This window comes from Protomyctophum parallelum (genome assembly GCF_964188405.1).
Source record: "Protomyctophum parallelum genome assembly, chromosome: 18".
Classification (NCBI taxonomy): Eukaryota; Metazoa; Chordata; class Actinopteri; order Myctophiformes; family Myctophidae; genus Protomyctophum; species Protomyctophum parallelum.
In genome coordinates this window covers 43,748,321-43,768,320 of record NC_139716.1, presented here as the reverse complement: position 1 = coordinate 43,768,320, position 20,000 = coordinate 43,748,321, and the positions used below count along the sequence as shown (strand labels likewise).

Genomic DNA, 20,000 nt, shown 5'->3' with positions numbered 1-20,000 from the left:
CTATAGTTCCACACTCACTCCAGAGTGCCACTATAGTTCCACACTCACTCCAGAGGGCCACTATAGTTCCACACTCACTCCAGAGGGCCACTATAGTTCCACACTCACTCCAGAGGGCCACTATAGTTCCACACTCACTCCAGAGGGCCACTATAGTTCCACACTCACTCCAGAGGGCCACTATAGTTCCACACTCACTCCAGAGGGCCACTATAGTTCCACACTCACTCCAGGGGGCCACTATAGTTCCACACTCACTCCAGAGGGCCGCTATAGTTCCACACTCACTCCAGAGGGGCCACTATAGTTCCACACTCACTCCAGAGGGGCCACTATAGTTCCACACTCACTCCAGAGGGCCACTATAGTTCCACACTCACTCCAGAGGGCCACTATAGTTCCACACTCACTCCAGAGGGTCACTATAGTTCCACACTCACTCCAGAGGGCCACTATAGTTCCACACTCACTCCAGAGGGGCCACTATAGTTCCACACTCACTCCAGAGGGCCACTATAGTTCCACACTCACTCCAGAGGGCCACTATAGTTCCACACTCACTCCAGAGGGCCACTATAGTTCCACACTCACTTCAGAGGGCCACTAGTTCCACACTCACTCCAGAGGGGCCACTATAGTTCCACACTCACTCCAGAGGGTCACTATAGTTCCACACTCACTCCAGAGGGCCACTATAGTTCCACACTCACTCCAGAGGGGCCACTATAGTTCCACACTCACTCCAGAGGGCCACTATAGTTCCACACTCACTCCAGAGGGCCACTATAGTTCCACACTCACTCCAGAGGGCCACTATAGTTCCACACTCACTCCAGAGGGCCACTATAGTTCCACACTCACTCCAGAGGGGCCACTATAGTTCCACACTCACTCCAGAGGGCCACTATAGTTCCACACTCACTCCAGAGGGCCACTATAGTTCCACACTCACTCCAGAGGGCCACTATAGTTCCACACTCACTCCAGAGGGGCCACTATAGTTCCACACTCACTCCAGAGGGCCAGGTTGCATATTATTACCGTCGTAGCAAAAATAGCCGATCTAACAAGCTCAAATCAGCTATTTTATCTATATTTGAATTGAAATCCTGAAAAAAAATGTGGCCATTTCTTTTATTGGAATCCTGATAAAATAACCTTTTTTATTTCATTTCAAATTAATGTAGTTATTGTTATGTTAACTTTGCGAACTAAATCCAAACACATTGGACATGCAAAAGCAGGTCATGTTTGGAATTGTAAACAGCTGCTGAAATCAATAATACTGTATATCAGTATTCTGATATTAACCTGAGGGCCGCATTAAGTGAAGGTGGGGGCCGCATGTGGCCCCCGGGCCGCCAGTTGCCCATGTATGCCACAGGGCATGGGTTTTCAACAGGTGGTCCGTGGACCCCTGGTGGTCCCTGAAGGTGTTGCATGTGGTCCCTGACCGTGCATTTAGTAATGTAGGAAAGTGAAGATTCGTATTTGAATTTATTGTATTGACCACAAGTTGAGAAACAATGCAGTAAATAATCTGGTGACAAATGATGACGCGTCGATGTTGTCAGTTTACTGGGAAGACGGATGTCAAGAACTTCCACAGAAAAGTGAGTCATAGAATCTCAAGGGAAACCGCACCGGATTGCCTGGTTGAGTCACCATTAAAAGGAAATGTGCCCATAATCAATCGCAAGTGTCTGCTTACTGAGTCATAGAATAAGTTACAATGAACAGCAACATGAGATTAATATGGAAGGTTAATTTATTTCCCCCACACCACAACCATATCCCCCCTCCCAACACAACAGTGGTCCCCAGGTTGATTCTCAGTCAGGGTGGTGGTCCCCAGGTTGATTCTATAGTCAGGGTGGTGGTCCCCAGGTTGATTCTATAGTCAGGGTGGTGGTCCCCAGGTTGATTCTCAGTCAGGGTGGTGGTCCCCAGGTTGATTCTCAGTCAGGGTGGTGGTCCCCAGGTTGATTCTATAGTCAGGGTGGTGGTCCCCAGGTTGATTCTCAGTCAGGGTGGTGGTCCCCAGGTTGATTCTATAGTCAGGGTGGTGGTCCCCAGGTTGATTCTATAGTCAGGGTGGTGGTCCCCAGGTTGATTCTCTGTCAGGGTGGTGGTCCCCAGGTTGATTCTATAGTCAGGGTGGTGGTCCCCAGGTTGATTCTATAGTCAGGGTGGTGGTCCCCAGGTTGATTCTCAGTCAGGGTGGTGGTCCCCAGGTTGATTCTCAGTCAGGGTGGTGGTCCCCAGGTTGATTCTCAGTCAGGGTGGTGGTCCCCAGGTTGATTCTATAGTCAGGGTGGTGGTCCCCAGGTTGATTCTCAGTCAGGGTGGTGGTCCCCAGGTTGATTCTCAGTCAGGGTGGTGGTCCCCAGGTTGATTCTCTGTCAGGGTGGTGGTCCCCAGGTTGATTCTCAGTCAGGGTGGTGGTCCCCAGGTTGATTCTCAGTCAGGGTGGTGGTCCCCAGGTTGATTCTCAGTCAGGGTGGTGGTCCCCAGGTTGATTCTCAGTCAGGGTGGTGGTCCCCAGGTTGATTCTCAGTCAGGGTGGTGGTCCCCAGGTTGATTCTCAGTCAGGGTGGTGGTCCCCAGGTTGATTCTATAGTCAGGGTGGTGGTCCCCAGGTTGATTCTATAGTCAGGGTGGTGGTCCCCAGGTTGATTCTACAGTCAGGGTGGTGGTCCCCAGGTTGATTCTATAGTCAGGGTGGTGGTCCCCAGGTTGATTCTATAGTCAGGGTGGTGGTCCCCAGGTTGATTCTCAGTCAGGGTGGTGGTCCCCAGGTTGATTCTATAGTCAGGGTGGTGGTCCCCAGGTTGATTCTATAGTCAGGGTGGTGGTCCCCTGGTTGATTCTATAGTCAGGGTGGTGGTCCCCAGGTTGATTCTCAGTCAGGGTGGTGGTCCCCAGGTTGATTCTCAGTCAGGGTGGTGGTCCCCAGGTTGATTCTATAGTCAGGGTGGTGGTCCCCAGGTTGATTCTCAGTCAGGGTGGTGGTCCCCAGGTTGATTCTCAGTCAGGGTGGTGGTCCCCAGGTTGATTCTCAGTCAGGGTGGTGGTCCCCAGGTTGATTCTATAGTCAGGGTGGTGGTCCCCAGGTTGATTCTCAGTCAGGGTGGTGGTCCCCAGGTTGATTCTCAGTCAGGGTGGTGGTCCCCAGGTTGATTCTCTGTCAGGGTGGTGGTCCCCAGGTTGATTCTCAGTCAGGGTGGTGGTCCCCAGGTTGATTCTCAGTCAGGGTGGTGGTCCCCAGGTTGATTCTCAGTCAGGGTGGTGGTCCCCAGGTTGATTCTCAGTCAGGGTGGTGGTCCCCAGGTTGATTCTATAGTCAGGGTGGTGGTCCCCAGGTTGATTCTATAGTCAGGGTGGTGGTCCCCAGGTTGATTCTCAGTCAGGGTGGTGGTCCCCAGGTTGATTCTCAGTCAGGGTGGTGGTCCCCAGGTTGATTCTCAGTCAGGGTGGTGGTCCCCAGGTTGATTCTCAGTCAGGGTGGTGGTCCCCAGGTTAATTCTCAGTCAGGGTGGTGGTCCCCAGGTTGATTCTCAGTCAGGGTGGTGGTCCCCAGGTTGATTCTATAGTCAGGGTGGTGGTCCCCAGGTTGATTCTATAGTCAGGGTGGTGGTCCCCAGGTTAATTCTCAGTCAGGGTGGTGGTCCCCAGGTTGATTCTCAGTCAGGGTGGTGGTCCCCAGGTTGATTCTATAGTCAGGGTGGTGGTCCCCAGGTTGATTCTATAGTCAGGGTGGTGGTCCCCAGGTTGATTCTCAGTCAGGGTGGTGGTCCCCAGGTTGATTCTCAGTCAGGGTGGTGGTCCCCAGGTTGATTCTATAGTCAGGGTGGTGGTCCCCAGGTTGATTCTATAGTCAGGGTGGTGGTCCCCAGGTTGATTCTACAGTCAGGGTGGTGGTCCCCAGGTTGATTCTATAGTCAGGGTGGTGGTCCCCAGGTTGATTCTATAGTCAGGGTGGTGGTCCCCAGGTTGATTCTACAGTCAGGGTGGTGGTCCCCAGGTTGATTCTCAGTCAGGGTGGTGGTCCCCAGGTTGATTCTATAGTCAGGGTGGTGGTCCCCAGGTTGATTCTATAGTCAGGGTGGTGGTCCCCTGGTTGATTCTATAGTCAGGGTGGTGGTCCCCAGGTTGATTCTATAGTCAGGGTGGTGGTCCCCAGGTTGATTCTCAGTCAGGGTGGTGGTCCCCAGGTTGATTCTCAGTCAGGGTGGTGGTCCCCAGGTTGATTCTCAGTCAGGGTGGTGGTCCCCAGGTTGATTCTCAGTCAGGGTGGTGGTCCCTGGTTCAAACCCCTGCTCTAGGGCATATACCCACAGACGCCCCAAAAGGGGGAACTGCCCTGCATAGATCCAAAGTCCCGTTAGTCAGTCATAACATGCATTAAGGTTGGCGAACATGCACTGCTTCAGAGCATACCTATATTTACACGCACCTCGACAGTGGGTGCAGGGTTAGTACAGTACAGTACAGTACAGTACAGCACAGTACAGTACGGTACGGTACGGTACGGTACGGTACGGTACGGTACGGTACGGTACGGTACGGTACGGTACGGTACGGTACGGTACAGTACAGTACATGCCTGTTGTATCTTGAAAACACATTGTAAGTGTAACTCCAATGCATCTTTTACTATTTGTTTTTTTTGTATGGAATACTTGCCCTAGTTGCTACAGTGGTTGCAACTGTATTAATTGATTTACCCCGAGTCCCGTGGTGGGAGTTCTGCTCTGGTTTTGGTGAAAATTAAGTTGTTCCGGTCATTTTGTGGGGGGGGGGGGGGGGGGGGGGCACAGGGGGTCACGCATTAAAAGTAAATTAATCCACAAAACTAACGTCATTTGTATTGTTGACCTATTTCTAAAATATTACTGCAACTTTCGTTCATTTATTACCCCTCTATCACACGGAACTATGTTTTTTGTGTCCATATCACTAGGCCAAAAAATAGTTCCATGTGATGGAGGGGTCAAAGTTGAATGAAAGTTGTGCTAATATTTTAAATACTTTCTGGCCTTGACAGCCATTACATCGAAACAGAAAAGTCCTAACTGATTGACAGCTCATACATCCTATCTGATTGACAGCTCATACATCCTATCTGATTGACAGCTCATACATCCTATCTGATTGACAAGCCCATACATCCATTCAGAAAAGTCCTATCTGATTGACAGCCCCATACATCCACACAGAATTCAATCCTATCTGATTGACAGCCCCATACATCCACACAGAATTCAATCCTATCTGATTGACAGCCCCATACATCCAAACAGAAAAGTCCTAACTGATTGACAGCTCATACATCCATTCAGAATTAAGTCCTATCTGATTGAAAGCCCATACATCCAAACAGAAAAGTCCTAACTGATTGACAGCTCATACATCCACACAGAATTAAGTCCTATCTGATTGACAGCTCATACATCCACACAGAATTAAGTCATATCTGATTGACAGCCCCATACATCCACACAGAATTAAGTCATATCTGATTGACAGCCCCATACATCCACACAGAATTAAGTCCTATCTGATTGACAGCCCCATACATCCACACAGAATTAAGTCATATCTGATTGACAGCCCCATACATCCACACAGAATTAAGTCCTATCTGATTGACAGCCCCATACATCCACACAGAATTAAGTCCTATCTGATTGACAGCCCCATACATCCACACAGAAAAGTCCTATCTGATTGACAGCCCATACATCCAAACAGAAAAGTCCTATCTGATTGACAGCCCCATACATCCACACATAATTCAATCCTATCTGATTGACAGCCCCATACATCCAAACAGAAAAGTCCTAACTGATTGACAGCTCATACATTCATTCAGAATTAAGTCCTATCTGATTGACAGCCCATACATCCACACAGAATTAAGTCCTATCTGATTGACAGCCCCATACATCCACACAGAATTAAGTCATATCTGATTGACAGCCCCATACATCCACACAGAATTAAGTCATATCTGATTGACAGCCCATATACATCCAAACAGAAAAGTAATATCTGATTGACAGCCCCATACATCCACACAGAATTAAGTCCTATCTGATTGACAGCCCCATACATCCACACAGAATTAAGTCATATCTGATTGAGGGGGTTACAGGTGGTCCGGGGACCACCAGTGGTCCTTGAGGGGGTTACAGGTGGTCCGGGGACCACCAGTGGTCCTTGAGGGGGTTACAGGTGGTCCGGGGACCACCAGTGGTCCTTGAGGGGGTTACAGGTGGTCCGGGGACCACCAGTGGTTCTTGAGGGGGTTACAGGTGGTCCCCAGCTAAATGATGGAGAGTTGGTAACCAAATGCAGAAGCAGATCTAACATGATCAAATCTTCTGTTTTCGGGTTTATCATAATTTCCTTTAGTGATAAAAACCTACACAGAGTGAGTTGTGCTATATTATTGTCAATTAATCCTCCACAAAATAAATGTGAATGCTAACCAAAATGTGGAACGCCCTACCAACAGTCAATTCTAAACTGGCCTCTGTAAAAGCTGAACTGTTCTTTTTACCTCCTTTATGATGAATTCCTGTTCTGTTCTTTGGCTATATAGTAGTGTCTATTTGTACGTCTCTAAATGTTTTGATGAATTGAACAAGGTGGACCCTCTTTGTAAACAAGCCTAGTGCTTTATTGGGTCGTCCACTCACAGTTAACAGTCGTTCTGTATTGAGTTGTGCTTGAAATGTACTGTAATTCTGCAAACTGTTAATACATACTTCAATCAATCAATCAAAACAGATGTGATGTTGCCTGTTTGAGAACATCACATGTCCTGCCATCCTGTCAATGGCAACTCAGTAGATTTAGCAGTAGATTCAGTGTATTGTCAGACACAGAACATTTAGTAGATTCAGTGTATTGTCAGAAACAGAACATTTAGTAGATTCAGTGTATTGTCAGAAACAGAACATTTAGTAGATTCAGTGTATTGTCAGAAACAGAACATTTAGCAGATTCAGTGTATTGTCAGACACAGAACATTTAGTAGATTCAGTGTATTGTCAGAAACAGAACATTTAGTAGATTCAGTGTATTGTCAGAAACAGAACATTTAGCAGATTCAGTGTATTGTCAGACACAGAACATTTAGTAGATTCAGTGTATTGTCAGAAACAGAACATTTAGTAGATTCAGTGTATTGTCAGACACGGAACATTTAGCAGATTCAGTGTATTGTCAGACACAGAACATTTAGTAGATTCAGTGTATTGTCAGACACAGAACATTTAGTAGATTCAGTGTATTGTCAGAAACAGAACATTTAGTAGATTCAGTGTATTGTCAGAAACAGAACATTTAGTAGATTCAGTGTATTGTCAGAAACAGAACATTTAGTAGATTCAGTGTATTGTCAGACACAGAACATTTAGTAGATTCAGTGTATTGTCAGACACAGAACATTTAGTAGATTCAGTGTATTGTCAGAAACAGAACATTTAGTAGATTCAGTGTATTGTCAGACATGCAGTGAGAAAGGGGAAGGTGTTACTGTTATATATTAGTAGATTCAGTGTATTGTCAGACACATAACATTTAGTAGATTCAGTGTATTGTCAGAAACAGAACATTTAGTAGATTCAGTGTATTGTCAGAAACAGAACATTTAGTAGATTCAGTGTATTGTCAGAAACAGAACATTTAGTAGATTCAGTGTATTGTCAGACATGCAGTGAGAAAGGGGGAGGTGTTACTGTTATATATTAGTAGATTCAGTGTATTGTCAGAAACAGAACATTTAGTAGATTCAGTGTATTGTCAGACACAGAACATTTAGTAGATTCAGTGTATTGTCAGAAACAGAACATTTAGTAGATTCAGTGTATTGTCAGACACGGAACATTTAGCAGATTCAGTGTATTGTCAGACACAGAACATTTAGTAGATTCAGTGTATTGTCAGAAACAGAACATTTAGTAGATTCAGTGTATTGTCAGAAACAGAACATTTAGTAGATTCAGTGTGTTGTCAGACATGCAGTGAGAAAGGGGGAGGTGTTACTGTTATATATATATATTAGTAGATTCAGTGTATTGTCAGAAACAGAACATTTAGTAGATTCAGTGTATTGTCAGAAACAGAACATTTAGTAGATTCAGTGTATTGTCAGACATGCAGTGAGAAAGGGGAAGGTGTTACCGTTATATAAGTGTGTTATATATATATATATATATATATTAGCAGTATAAAGACATGCAGTGAGAAAGGGGAAGGTGTTACTGTTATATAAGTGTGTTATATATATTAGTAGTAGATTCAGACATGCAGTGAGAAAGGGGGAGGTGTTACTGTTATATAACTCTATTCAGATGCCCTGAATAGATACAGAGGTCCTCTCAGGGACATGTCTTTTCAGAGGCAAAGCAGTAGAATTAGCATGCAAGGTATCAATGCAAGAACACACACACACACACGCACACACACAAGCATGTACGCACGCACGCACGCGCGCGCGCACACACACACACACACACACACACACACACACACACACACACACACACACACACAATCCCGCTTAAATAAACACACAGGCACACAAGTAAACCAATATACACACACGTATGTGTGTGTATTGTGATGTCTTACTTTTGTTTGGAATTAAAATGTCTAGAGATGACACATTATTAGATTAAGTCTTATCTCTTGAGGTATATTTTTGACTTCACTTGACTATAATAATAAATTTTTTTGCCGTAGATCTGCTATTCTCAAAGGATCTTTATACGCATTTTATATACATTTGAAAACGTGTGAAATGAAATGGGACCTTATAATACTTTTATACTTTTCCTCAGGTACGGTGTGTTGAACACTATGGGCTCTTGTACTTGTAACAGAGTATTTCTTGTGGTATTGTTGATATTTGTACAGATGTGAGTATACTTCTTAAAATCAGACCAGTGTGTGTCCAGTGGAAACCTCGTATGAATCTGATCTCAGGTCAGAATGGGTTATAATCAGACCAGTGTGTGTCCAGTGGAAACCTCGTATATGAATCTGATCTCAGGTCAGAATGGGTTATAATCAGAACAGTGTGTGTCCCAGTGGAAACCTCGTATGAATCTGATCTCAGGTCAGAATGGGTTAAACATCACGCCTTAGTTTACTGTATTCTCAGTAAAAAAGTACAGTCAGAACTCAGCAGCCAGATTGCTGAGCGACACCAGAAGGCGCGACCACGTTGCTCCTCTCCTCTCCTCCCTCCTCTCACTGGCTGCCTGTTCGCTTTAGGGTTGATCTTTTGAGTGGCGCTGATAGATATATTTGGTCTAGTTTGTGGGTGAATGCTCTTTTGACCTTTTGACCTTTTAATCTAATTGCCCTGTGACTGACATTTGATGTCCGGCTGTCCCACTGACGTTAAAACAGTATGGTTCTGGCCCTGCCGGAGACTAGATAGTAAGACTTCTCCCCTAGCCACTAGTGTCTTGATAAGAATTGTTTTGTTTCCGTTGGCCATAAACACCCAGCCTCTGTGTTTTTGCCTTTGAAAGTTAGATTTCTCTCTAACAGACTGGTAAACTGCACTCAATGACGTGATGCCCTGTCTCCCCCGGTTCCACTAACTGATATTCATATCAGGACTATCTCTGCCCCGTGAGATAGTTCCTGTATGCAATATTCGTGACGTCTTGCATTATCTGTCCATTTGTGAACAAATATGTTTTTTAACCTTGTTGTTCAACACATTTTCCGGAGTATTGATTACGGTATGCTATATCAACCCTGTTCAATTTGAACATGGGCAGAGATCGTTGTGAAACGCTGTCCGGATGACATGTCTTCTTCTCTCCCGAAACAATGGTGAATATATCTGATCGAACCTCCCTCTAGGTTCTGCTTGTCTGAGTTCTCTTTTCTTGTGTCTGTCAAATTCATTCTAAGGTATATTGGTTTACTCTGTTATACTCTGACTTTTACTCATCATAGCCTAAAAGGTTTTTACAACCATTTCTGTAAAGTTACAAGCCCTCTGCTTCTATTCTGGTAAAGAGTATTTATGGTACTTAGATTACTTTCTAAAGTATTTATTCAGTTCCGGTGCTCCGGAGTTCTTTCTAGCTCTAGCTCTCAAGCTATCGATCCTAAGCTATTGTTTATTATTATTTATACAGTCCTAATACAGTCCTTGCATTCTAGTCATATGGTAGATAAATTTCTATCACACTCGGTGGCGCGCTATGAGCTTGTAGATCTGCTATTTTTCAATAGCTAAGGCATAACATGATGCTAACACCAAAAGTAACTAAAACAAAATGGTTACTGGACAACCTGCACCTGTGACCATGAATAATCTCATCCTCTCCTCTCCCCTCCCCTCCCCTCCCCTCCCCTCCCCTCCCCTCCCCTCCCCTCCCTCCTCACTCCACTTCCTGGTTGGTAGCCATGACGACTACAAGAACACAGCTGATTGGCTGCTGGCCCAGACGAAGCAACGCCCCAAGGTGGCCATCATCTGCGGGTCTGGGCTGGGCATGCTCGCCGACGCGCTGAAATGTCAGGAGACGTTTCACTACTCTGATATACCGGGGTTTCCCCAGAGCACAGGTACACACACACACACACACACACACACACACACACACACACACACACACACACACACACACACACACACACACACACACACACACACACACACACACACACACACACACACACACACACACACACACACACAGCACTATAAAGTATAAATGTAACTAAAGTAGGCTTAGGCTATACATCACTTAAAGGACAACTTTAGTTTTTTTCAACCAAGGTTCATGTTTTAGGTTGTTATTAGATAAAGTAAAAGGTGAGTGTTAATCTTTTTTCATTTGCTGCTTTCTTTCGTTGTAGGGAATTTAGCTCTTTTTGACAGGGGGGCGGGGGCATTCGAGCATGGGGCTAAATATGTATTTTTTAACACAATTTTATGGTGATTTATTTTTGTATGGTTTACTATAGTCCTAATAAACTTCAGGAAATTACATCTGGCCACAGAAGATCACAGGATCTATTGAATGTGAAGGTAGCCTACTGGGGGAAGGCTTATACTGTGTGTATAGGCTCAATGTATTAGGACTATAGTAAACCATAAAAAAATAAATCACCATAACATTGTGTTAAAAAATACATATTTAGCCCCATGCTCGAATGCCCCCGCCCCCCTGTCAAAAAGAGCTAAAATCCCTAAAACTAAAGAAAGCAGCAAATGAAAGAAAATGAACACTCGCCTTTTAGTTTCTCTAATAACAACCTAAAACATGAACCTTGGTTGAAAAAAACTAAAGTTGTCCTTAAGTACAATTTTGACGTATTTGTATACTTTACTTCAATATTTCCAATTTCCAGTACTTTTACTTCGATACTCACTACATCTCACATACTTTTTACTCAGGCCTACATTTATTTGAAAACCTTAGATACTATATTTTAGTATTTTGTAGATTTATAGATTAACCAGCCCTATATATATAATATGTTTTCCGGGCCATTTGAAAATAGCAGATCTACAAGCTCCCTGTGTCTGTGGTCTGTGTCGCAATGGGAACGCCGTTTGAGCTTGTAAGATCTGATTGATCAATTGATTGAACATTGTATTAACCCGTTCTGATCGGGAACCCGTTTTGGTGTTAGCATCATGTTGTGCTTTAGCTATTGAAAAATAGCAGATCTACAAGCTCGTAGCGCGCCACCGAGTGGCGCGCTACGAGCTTGTAGGTCTGCTATTTTTGAAAAATCGAAGAACGACTGACATTATTTATAATCTGATCTCAGGTCAGAATGGGTTCACAGTTTGTCTATACTTATAGTGCGTTTCCGTTGGTTTCATCCTTGCAGCAGAGTTTGTGCTGATCTGTACTTTCTTTGTGACGATAATACAAATCTGCAAAGTATAACTAAAGTTTCCAAATAATTGAAAAAGTTAAGAAAAAATAAAATAAAGTACAATATTTGCCTCTGAGAAGTAGTGGAGTAGAAGTACTGTCAATTTGGAAACGCTAAAAGTAAACATATACCTTAACTTGAGTAATAAATGTATACTTGTGTGTGTTTGTGTTTGTGCGTGCGTGTGTGTGTGTGTGTGTGTGCGTGTGCGTGTGTGTGTTCAGTGCAGGGTCATGCCGGCAGGCTGGTGTTTGGGGAGCTGAAAGGGAAGCCATGCGTGTGTATGCAGGGAAGATTCCACATGTATGAAGGACACACACTGTGCAAGGTTAGTAGGCCCACACACACACACACACACACACACACACACACACACACACACACACACACACACACACACACACACACACACACACAGTGTAAGGTTAGTATGGACTTTGGACACACACGGAAGTTGCACTAATATTTTAGAAATAGGTGAACAATACAAATGACGTTAGTTTTGTGGATTAATTTACTTTTAATGTGTGGCCCCCGCCCCCCTGTGTAAATATGAATAAGGAGTATGAGAGCAAGTGTCGTGTACTTTCTCCTCAAGTACGCCAACTAAAACTGGACTAAAATAGACAAAAAGGCTGAATGAGATTCTTCTCAAAACAGCAAACTGCAGGAAAAAGTAACCAGGCAATGGCATCAACGCCTCAGACGATCAGATGAAAGGAAACAAGCAGGCAGAGATGAACTGAAGTGTAGCGTTGTATTTATTGCAAAGACCGAGACCAAGAAACAGCCCAGAGCTTCCTCGTGGACCAGGCTTGGCCCACGGGAGCACACGGACAGCCTAACCACCTCTCGTGGCTAGCCTGCTATAAGACTCCCTTAACATTGCAAAAACAGACATTATATGCGTCTCACATCAAACAGAGGTGTCCCTGGGAGGGGTTTAAACCTTTTACATATACCAACAGTGGGGGAATGCATAAATAGTGACGTCTGAGATTTAAACAACTGGCCTCTTGGTGGAAACAATAGCATGCTAATTCCTGTCACACCTAGCAGAGCCAGGCTACTTTATATGCACAGACTGCCACATTGACTTTACAGATTCCCACAGTGACTTTAGCATAGTAGAAGTATTCGTCCAGATACGACAGAAGTATGAAAGGTGTACAGTAGCTCCTAACCTAGGCGTGTCTATAGTCACTAAGGCAGTACAATCCTGTTTTTTTATCAACTCAGAAATATAGTGTCGTGTAAATTCAACAAGTACACTCATCTAAACTGGACTAAAATAGACAAAGTAACGAAGAGTATAGACGGTAAACTCTTAGACGGTCGGATGAGGAAAATCACGCAGAGAGAGGTGAACTGAAGATCCATCGATGTATTTATTTGCAGTAAGTCAGACAAAGACAGAGGGCTTTCCGCGGCCCTTGAGTTGAGCCGCGGAGCCCAGAGCACATGACCGTACGGTCACACTGCCCCCAACAAGACTCTCCCAACATTGTATTTACAGACATATATATAGTTTACATCAAACAGTTGAGTTCTGGGAGGGGTTGGGATTTAACATAAAGATCAACAACGTGCATAGGAATAGCAGATGGCTGCTACGTGTGTTTTGATTCACACCTGAGAGAAGCTTCAAAGGAGTAATGAACAATGCAGAGTACTTGACTGAGTGATTGCTTTCAAACTTGCAGACAGACAGACTAGACAATCAACTTAGAGTTGATTATAGCATGCTATAGTACAGAATTATCGAGTCCAGATACGACATTCCCCCCTTGACCATTACCATGATGATGGTCACATAAAAATATGGAACAATAATTCTATTACACCCCCCTTGACCCAATCACATGACATACTAAACATAAGAAAAGAACAACAGAACGTTCCACTTTAAAAGTTCCCAAAAAATAATTCCAGGCATCATGCATATATGAAAATTTACATTTGCACTTCACAATTAACTGACATTTAAACACACCACAACTTTGTCTTACCCTGTGTTTCAGTTTTAAACACACACGCTTTTTCAGACACGCTCAATAATCCATTTATATTTTGAAACTATTTCCCTTCAAAAGTTTGATCTTGATGACAGCACGCTGCAATTACATTATCCCAGTACCCACCTTTAAGGGCCTGGGTAAATGACGAATCGACCTATGCTACTACTGTTTACTCACTCACGTCCAAAGGTCCAAGTTATCTCGATATTAACAGCAAAATCTCGCACATCGCTGGCAACTAACTGCCTTTTCATAGTTGACTATATTCGCACACTAAATTTCATACGAGAAAACCATAATTAGCTCTATTAATACCAAGACGAATTACGTACTGACGCGTATTGATAGGGCCACTATCGTCCGCCTGACACAGCCACATACAATTGTTTCAATCGAGCTAATTATGGTTTTCTCGTATGAAATTTAGTGTGCGAATATAGTCAACTATGAAAAGGCAGTTAGTTGCCAGCGATGTGCGAGATTTTGCTGTTAATATCGAGATAACTTGGACCTTTGGACGTGAGTGAGTATTGTATTTACAGACATATATATAGTTTACATCAAACAGTTGAGTTCTGGGAGGGGTTGGGATTTAACATAAAGATCAACAACGTGCATAGGAATAGCAGATGGCTGCTACGTGTGTTTTGATTCACACCTGAGAGAAGCTTCAAAGGAGTAATGAACAATGCAGAGTACTTGACTGAGTGATTGCTTTCAAACTTGCAGACAGACAGACTAGACAATCAACTTAGAGTTGATTATAGCATGCTATAGTACAGAATTATCGAGTCCAGATACGACATTAGCAAATCATTTTACCTTGAGAAGGTAATGTATACGCCTTCATTATACATCACGCCTTAGTTTACTGTAACTCACTGTATTCTGCAGGCCTCAGTAAAAAAGACTCCATGTCTTCATTAAACAAAACGCCTTAGTTTACAGTGAGTTACAGTAAACTAAGGTGTGATGTTTAATGAATGACGCACACTGTGTAAGGTTAGTATGGACTATGGACACACACACACACGGAGGTTTGTGTCTAGAAATAGGTCAACAATACAAATGACGTTAGTTGTGTGGATAAATTTACTATGACCGGAACTACTTAATATTGACCAAAACCAGAGCAGAACTCCCACCACGGGACTCGGGCAATCAATTAATTCAGTTGCAAGCCGCACTATATTAATGGGAATTATACAACAGGTCGTTTCGAAGGAAGCGATCTGATTGGTTGAAACAGCCTTCTAGCCGTGGTTCAAATGAGCACCGCTCCACCGTTCACCACCTAATCAAAACAAAGAATTCAGCTGCTCTGTTCTCCCAGAGCGCTAGCAAACTCGGTGACTAAGCTAGCTAGTTTCTTGGCACATTTGTGGTCGTAGTGACTACATCTGTGATTAAAGAAAATATGTTTTTTCAGCGATTTTCTTACTTTTAAAGGAGAATTCCATGCTAGAATGCTTTCTTATGTTTCCCACCTTTCTTTGTAGTCGTTACGTCCCCACCAAAGAGGTCCAGGTGTTTTTTTGTGCAAAAACTCCTTATTGGCTAAATGGCTATTTTCCCTACCATAAGACCTCAATGAATTGCATTGCATTGACTGGGAATTGAATGGGGCTATGGGGTGTTATGCTAGTTCACTTATTTCCATCGAAAGAAGTAGTAAAGTGTGCCGCTTGGGATATTATTTACATTATGAAGAGAGGATATATACAAAGAAATTATAATTTTGAGCGATGGAAATAAGCGAATTAGCACAACACCCCATAGCCCCATTCAATGCAATGCAATTCATTTAGGGCTTATGGTAGGGGAAATAGCCAATCAGGAGCTTTTGCACAAAAAAACACCTGGACCTCTTTGGTGGGGACGTAACAACTACAAAGAAAGGTAAGAAAGCATTTTAGTATGGAATTCTCCTTTAAGGGTAACTGTTGTATAATTGCAATATTACACTCGAGGGTGTGGCTTAACGTGATTATTGCCACTTCAGTGATGCTTGTGGAATTCGACTTCGTCTCGTTCCTGACCGCGTCACTGGAAATAATCACGTTAAGCCACACCCTCGAGTGTAATATTGCTTAGTAGTATTTCATACACCTTAAGTTAAAAAAATCTGAACTATCCATTTAACAACTAGACCAAAGGGATATCCCTCTGGACCGGGAAGATATTAGCCTTTTAAGGGCATCAGGCAGAGGCTGTGAGCCACTCTGCTACACTATAGCGCCACCATCAGGCTGTGAGACACTCTGCTACACTATAGCGCCACCATCAGGCTGTGAGACACTCTGCTACACTATAGCGCCACCATCAGGCTGAGAGCCACTCTGCTACACTATAGCACCACCATCAGGCTGTGAGCCACTCTGCTACACTATAGCGCCACCATCAGGCTGTGAGCCACTCTGCTACACTATAGCACCACCATCAGGCTGTGAGCCACTCTGCTACACTATAGCGCCACCATCAGGCTGTGAGCCACTCTGCTACACTATAGCGCCACCATCAGGCTGTGAGCCACTCTGCTACACTATAGCGCCACCATCAGGCTGTGAGCCACTCTGCTACACTATAGCGCCACCATCAGGCTGTGAGACACTCTGCTACACTATAGCGCCACCATCAGGCTGAGAGCCACTCTGCTACACTATAGCACCACCATCAGGCTGTGGGACACTCTGCTACACTATAGCGCCACCATCAGGCTGTGGGACACTCTGCTACACTATAGCACCACCATCAGGCTGAGAGCCGCTCTGCTACACTATAGCGCCACCATCAGGCTGAGAGCCACTCTGCTACACTATAGCGCCACCATCAGGCTGTGAGCCACTCTGCTACACTATAGCGCCACCATCAGGCTGTGAGCCACTCTGCTACACTATAGCACCACCATCAGGCTGTGAGCCACTCTGCTACACTATAGCACCACCATCAGGCTGTGAGCCACTCTGCTACACTATAGCACCACCATCAGGCTGTGAGCCACTCTGCTACACTATAGCGCCACCATCAGGCTGAGAGCCACTCTGCTACACTATAGCGCCACCATCAGGCTGTGAGCCATTCTGCTACACTATAGCGCCACCATCAGGCTGTGAGCCTCTCTGCTACACTATAGCGCCACCATCAGGCTGAGAGCCTCTCTGCTACACTATAGCGCCACCATCAGGCTGTGAGCCACTCTGCTACACTATAGCGTCACCATCAGGCTGTGAGCCACTCTGCTACACTATAGCGCCACCATCAGGCTGTGAGCCACTCTGCTACACTATAGCGCCACCATCAGGCACAGCCTCTCTGCTACACTATAGCGCCACCATCAGGCTGTGAGCCACTCTGCTACACTATAGCGCCACCATCAGGCTGTGAGCCACTCTGCTACACTATAGCGCCACCATCAGGCTGTGAGCCACTCTGCTACACTATAGCGCCACCATCAGGCACAGCCTCTCTGCTACACTATAGCGCCACCATCAGGCTGTGAGCCACTCTGCTACACTATAGCGCCACCATCAGGCTGTGAGCCACTCTGCTACACTATAGCGCCACCATCAGGCTGTGAGCCACTCTGCTACACTATAGCGCCACCATCAGGCTGTGAGCCACTCTGCTACACTATAGCGCCACCATCAGGCTGTGAGCCACTCTGCTACACTATAGCGCCACCATCAGGCTGAGAGCCTCTCTGCTACACTATAGCGCCACCATCAGGCTGAGAGCCACACTGCTACACTATAGCGCCACCATCAGGCTGAGAGCCACTCTGCTACACTATAGCGCCACCATCAGGCTGAGAGCCACTCTGCTACACTATAGCGCCACCATCAGGCTGTGAGCCACTCTGCTACACTATAGCGCCACCATCAGGCTGAGGCTGTGAGCCACTCTGCTACACTATAGCGCCACCTTCAGGCTCTGAGCCACTCTGCTACACTATAGCGCCACCATCAGGCTGTGAGACACTCTGCTACACTATAGCGCCACCATCAGGCTGTGAGCCACTCTGCTACACTATAGCGCCACCATCAGGCTGTGAGCCACTCTGCTACACTATAGCGCCACCATCAGGCTGTGAGCCTCTCTGCTACACTATAGCACCACCATCAGGCTGTGAGCCACTCTGCTACACTATAGCGCCACCATCAGGCTGTGAGCCTCTCTGCTACACTATAGCGCCACCATCAGGCTGTGAGCCTCTCTGCTACACTATAGCGCCACCATCAGGCTGAGGCTGTGAGCCTCTCTGCTACACTATAGCGCCACCATCAGGCTGAGGCTGTGAGCCACTCTGCTACACTATAGCGCCACCATCAGGCTGTGAGCCTCTCTGCTACACTATAGCGCCACCATCAGGCTGAGGCTGTGAGCCACTCTGCTACACTATAGCGCCACCATCAGGCTGAGAGCCACTCTGCTACACTATAGCGCCACCATCAGGCTGTGAGCCACTCTGCTACACTATAGCGCCACCATCAGGCTGAGAGCCACTCTGCTACACTATAGCGCCACCATCAGGCTGTGAGCCACTCTGCTACACTATAGCGCCACCATCAGGCTGTGAGCCACTCTGCTACACTATAGCGCCACCACCAGGCTGTGAGCCACTCTGCTACACTATAGCGCCACCATCAGGCTGAGAGCCACTCTGCTACAGATGCACACGGTCTCCACAGAGGTTGCAAAATGCATCTTAAAGCTGCAGCCACTACGACGTTAGCGGCGGTTAGTCACAGCGGAGCAGTTTAACGTCATGCTCAGGACAGACACGCACATATTTAAATCCTGCACTGTTCCGTTCCGTTCCCACATACCAGAGATTTTACTGGGGAAAAGGGCTCACGTGAGAGACCACAATGCGTTTACTGTGTGTGTGTGTGTGTGTGTGTGTGTGTGTGTGTACCTGGTCATGCTGTGTTGGGTCACATGCATTATATTAAGCACCGGAATGCTTGTCAATGCTAGTATTGTCGTCACACACACACACACACACACACACACACACACACACACACACACACACACACACACACACACACACACACACACACACACACACACACACACACACACACACACACACACACACACACACACACACACACACACACACACACAGGCGGTCTTGTGTCAGCAGTAACAGCTATGATGATGTAATCAGACTAATCAAGAGACTGATTGAGTTAATTAATTTTGTTAGTCAAAGGGAAGGAGCCGTAATTCAACTTAATACATTTATCCGTTTAAAAGAGCAACAGTGAGACTTTGAGACTAATTGGTTTTTGGTCGATTACAGAAACATAATATCGTAGTTGTGTCAGTCTTTAACGCATTCTTGGCGGGAACCCCATTTTGGTGTTATAGCATCATGTTATGCTTTAGCTATTGAAAACTAGCAGATCTACAAGATCATAGCGCGCCACCGAGTGGCGCGCTACGAGCTTGTAGGTCTGCTATTTTTGAAGAATCGACTGAACGACTGACATAGAAACATAGCTTTTTCAGAAAACTGTCAGGATGTAGAAGACATTTTTATAGAATCTGATCTCAGGTCAGAATGGGATAAATAAATAAATAAATAGACCATGTCTCTGTACAGTATACATATACGTGTACGTCTGTACTGTACGTGTGTAATAATCCACGTAACTCCAGAACCGTTCGCCGCACCGACGTCAAATTCGACACGCGCGTTCCACACCCCCGCAGGGAGGGCAGTGCCCGGTGTCGAGGCGGTCGGACGGACGCACGGTTGTCCAGAACCGCCACAAAAGGTCCTCTCTCTGCCCGGGCTCTGCATGGTCACTATAGGACCCACTGTGCCTTATTGCAGGCTCCATATATGGAGCTGGTCTGTTCTGACGTCACAACACAACACGACACATATTTTGGGCATGTCTGACACAGATCTCCATACGGGACCCGTAGCCCATTTCGACGATTCTGCGAAATGTCTTCTATAAATCCTGACTGTTTTCTTTAAAAAAAAGCTGTTTTTCTACGTCAGTCGTTCTCAAACATACTTTCATGTCACTTTTC

The 20,000-nt window shown here is 45.3% G+C and overlaps 1 protein-coding gene across 1 annotated transcript in view; it reads left to right on the top strand.

The window, feature by feature from the left end:
- Positions 1 to 20,000, top strand: part of pnp4a (purine nucleoside phosphorylase 4a) — a gene marked incomplete at both ends in the record, with an annotated part of 25,261 nt that overhangs the window by 1,870 nt on the left and 3,391 nt on the right. The window contains 2 exons of the mRNA XM_083789605.1: positions 10,442 to 10,605; positions 12,156 to 12,259. Coding sequence (XP_083645731.1) covers positions 10,442 to 10,605; positions 12,156 to 12,259 — 268 coding nt within the window. The remainder of the gene's footprint in view (positions 1 to 10,441; positions 10,606 to 12,155; positions 12,260 to 20,000) is intronic.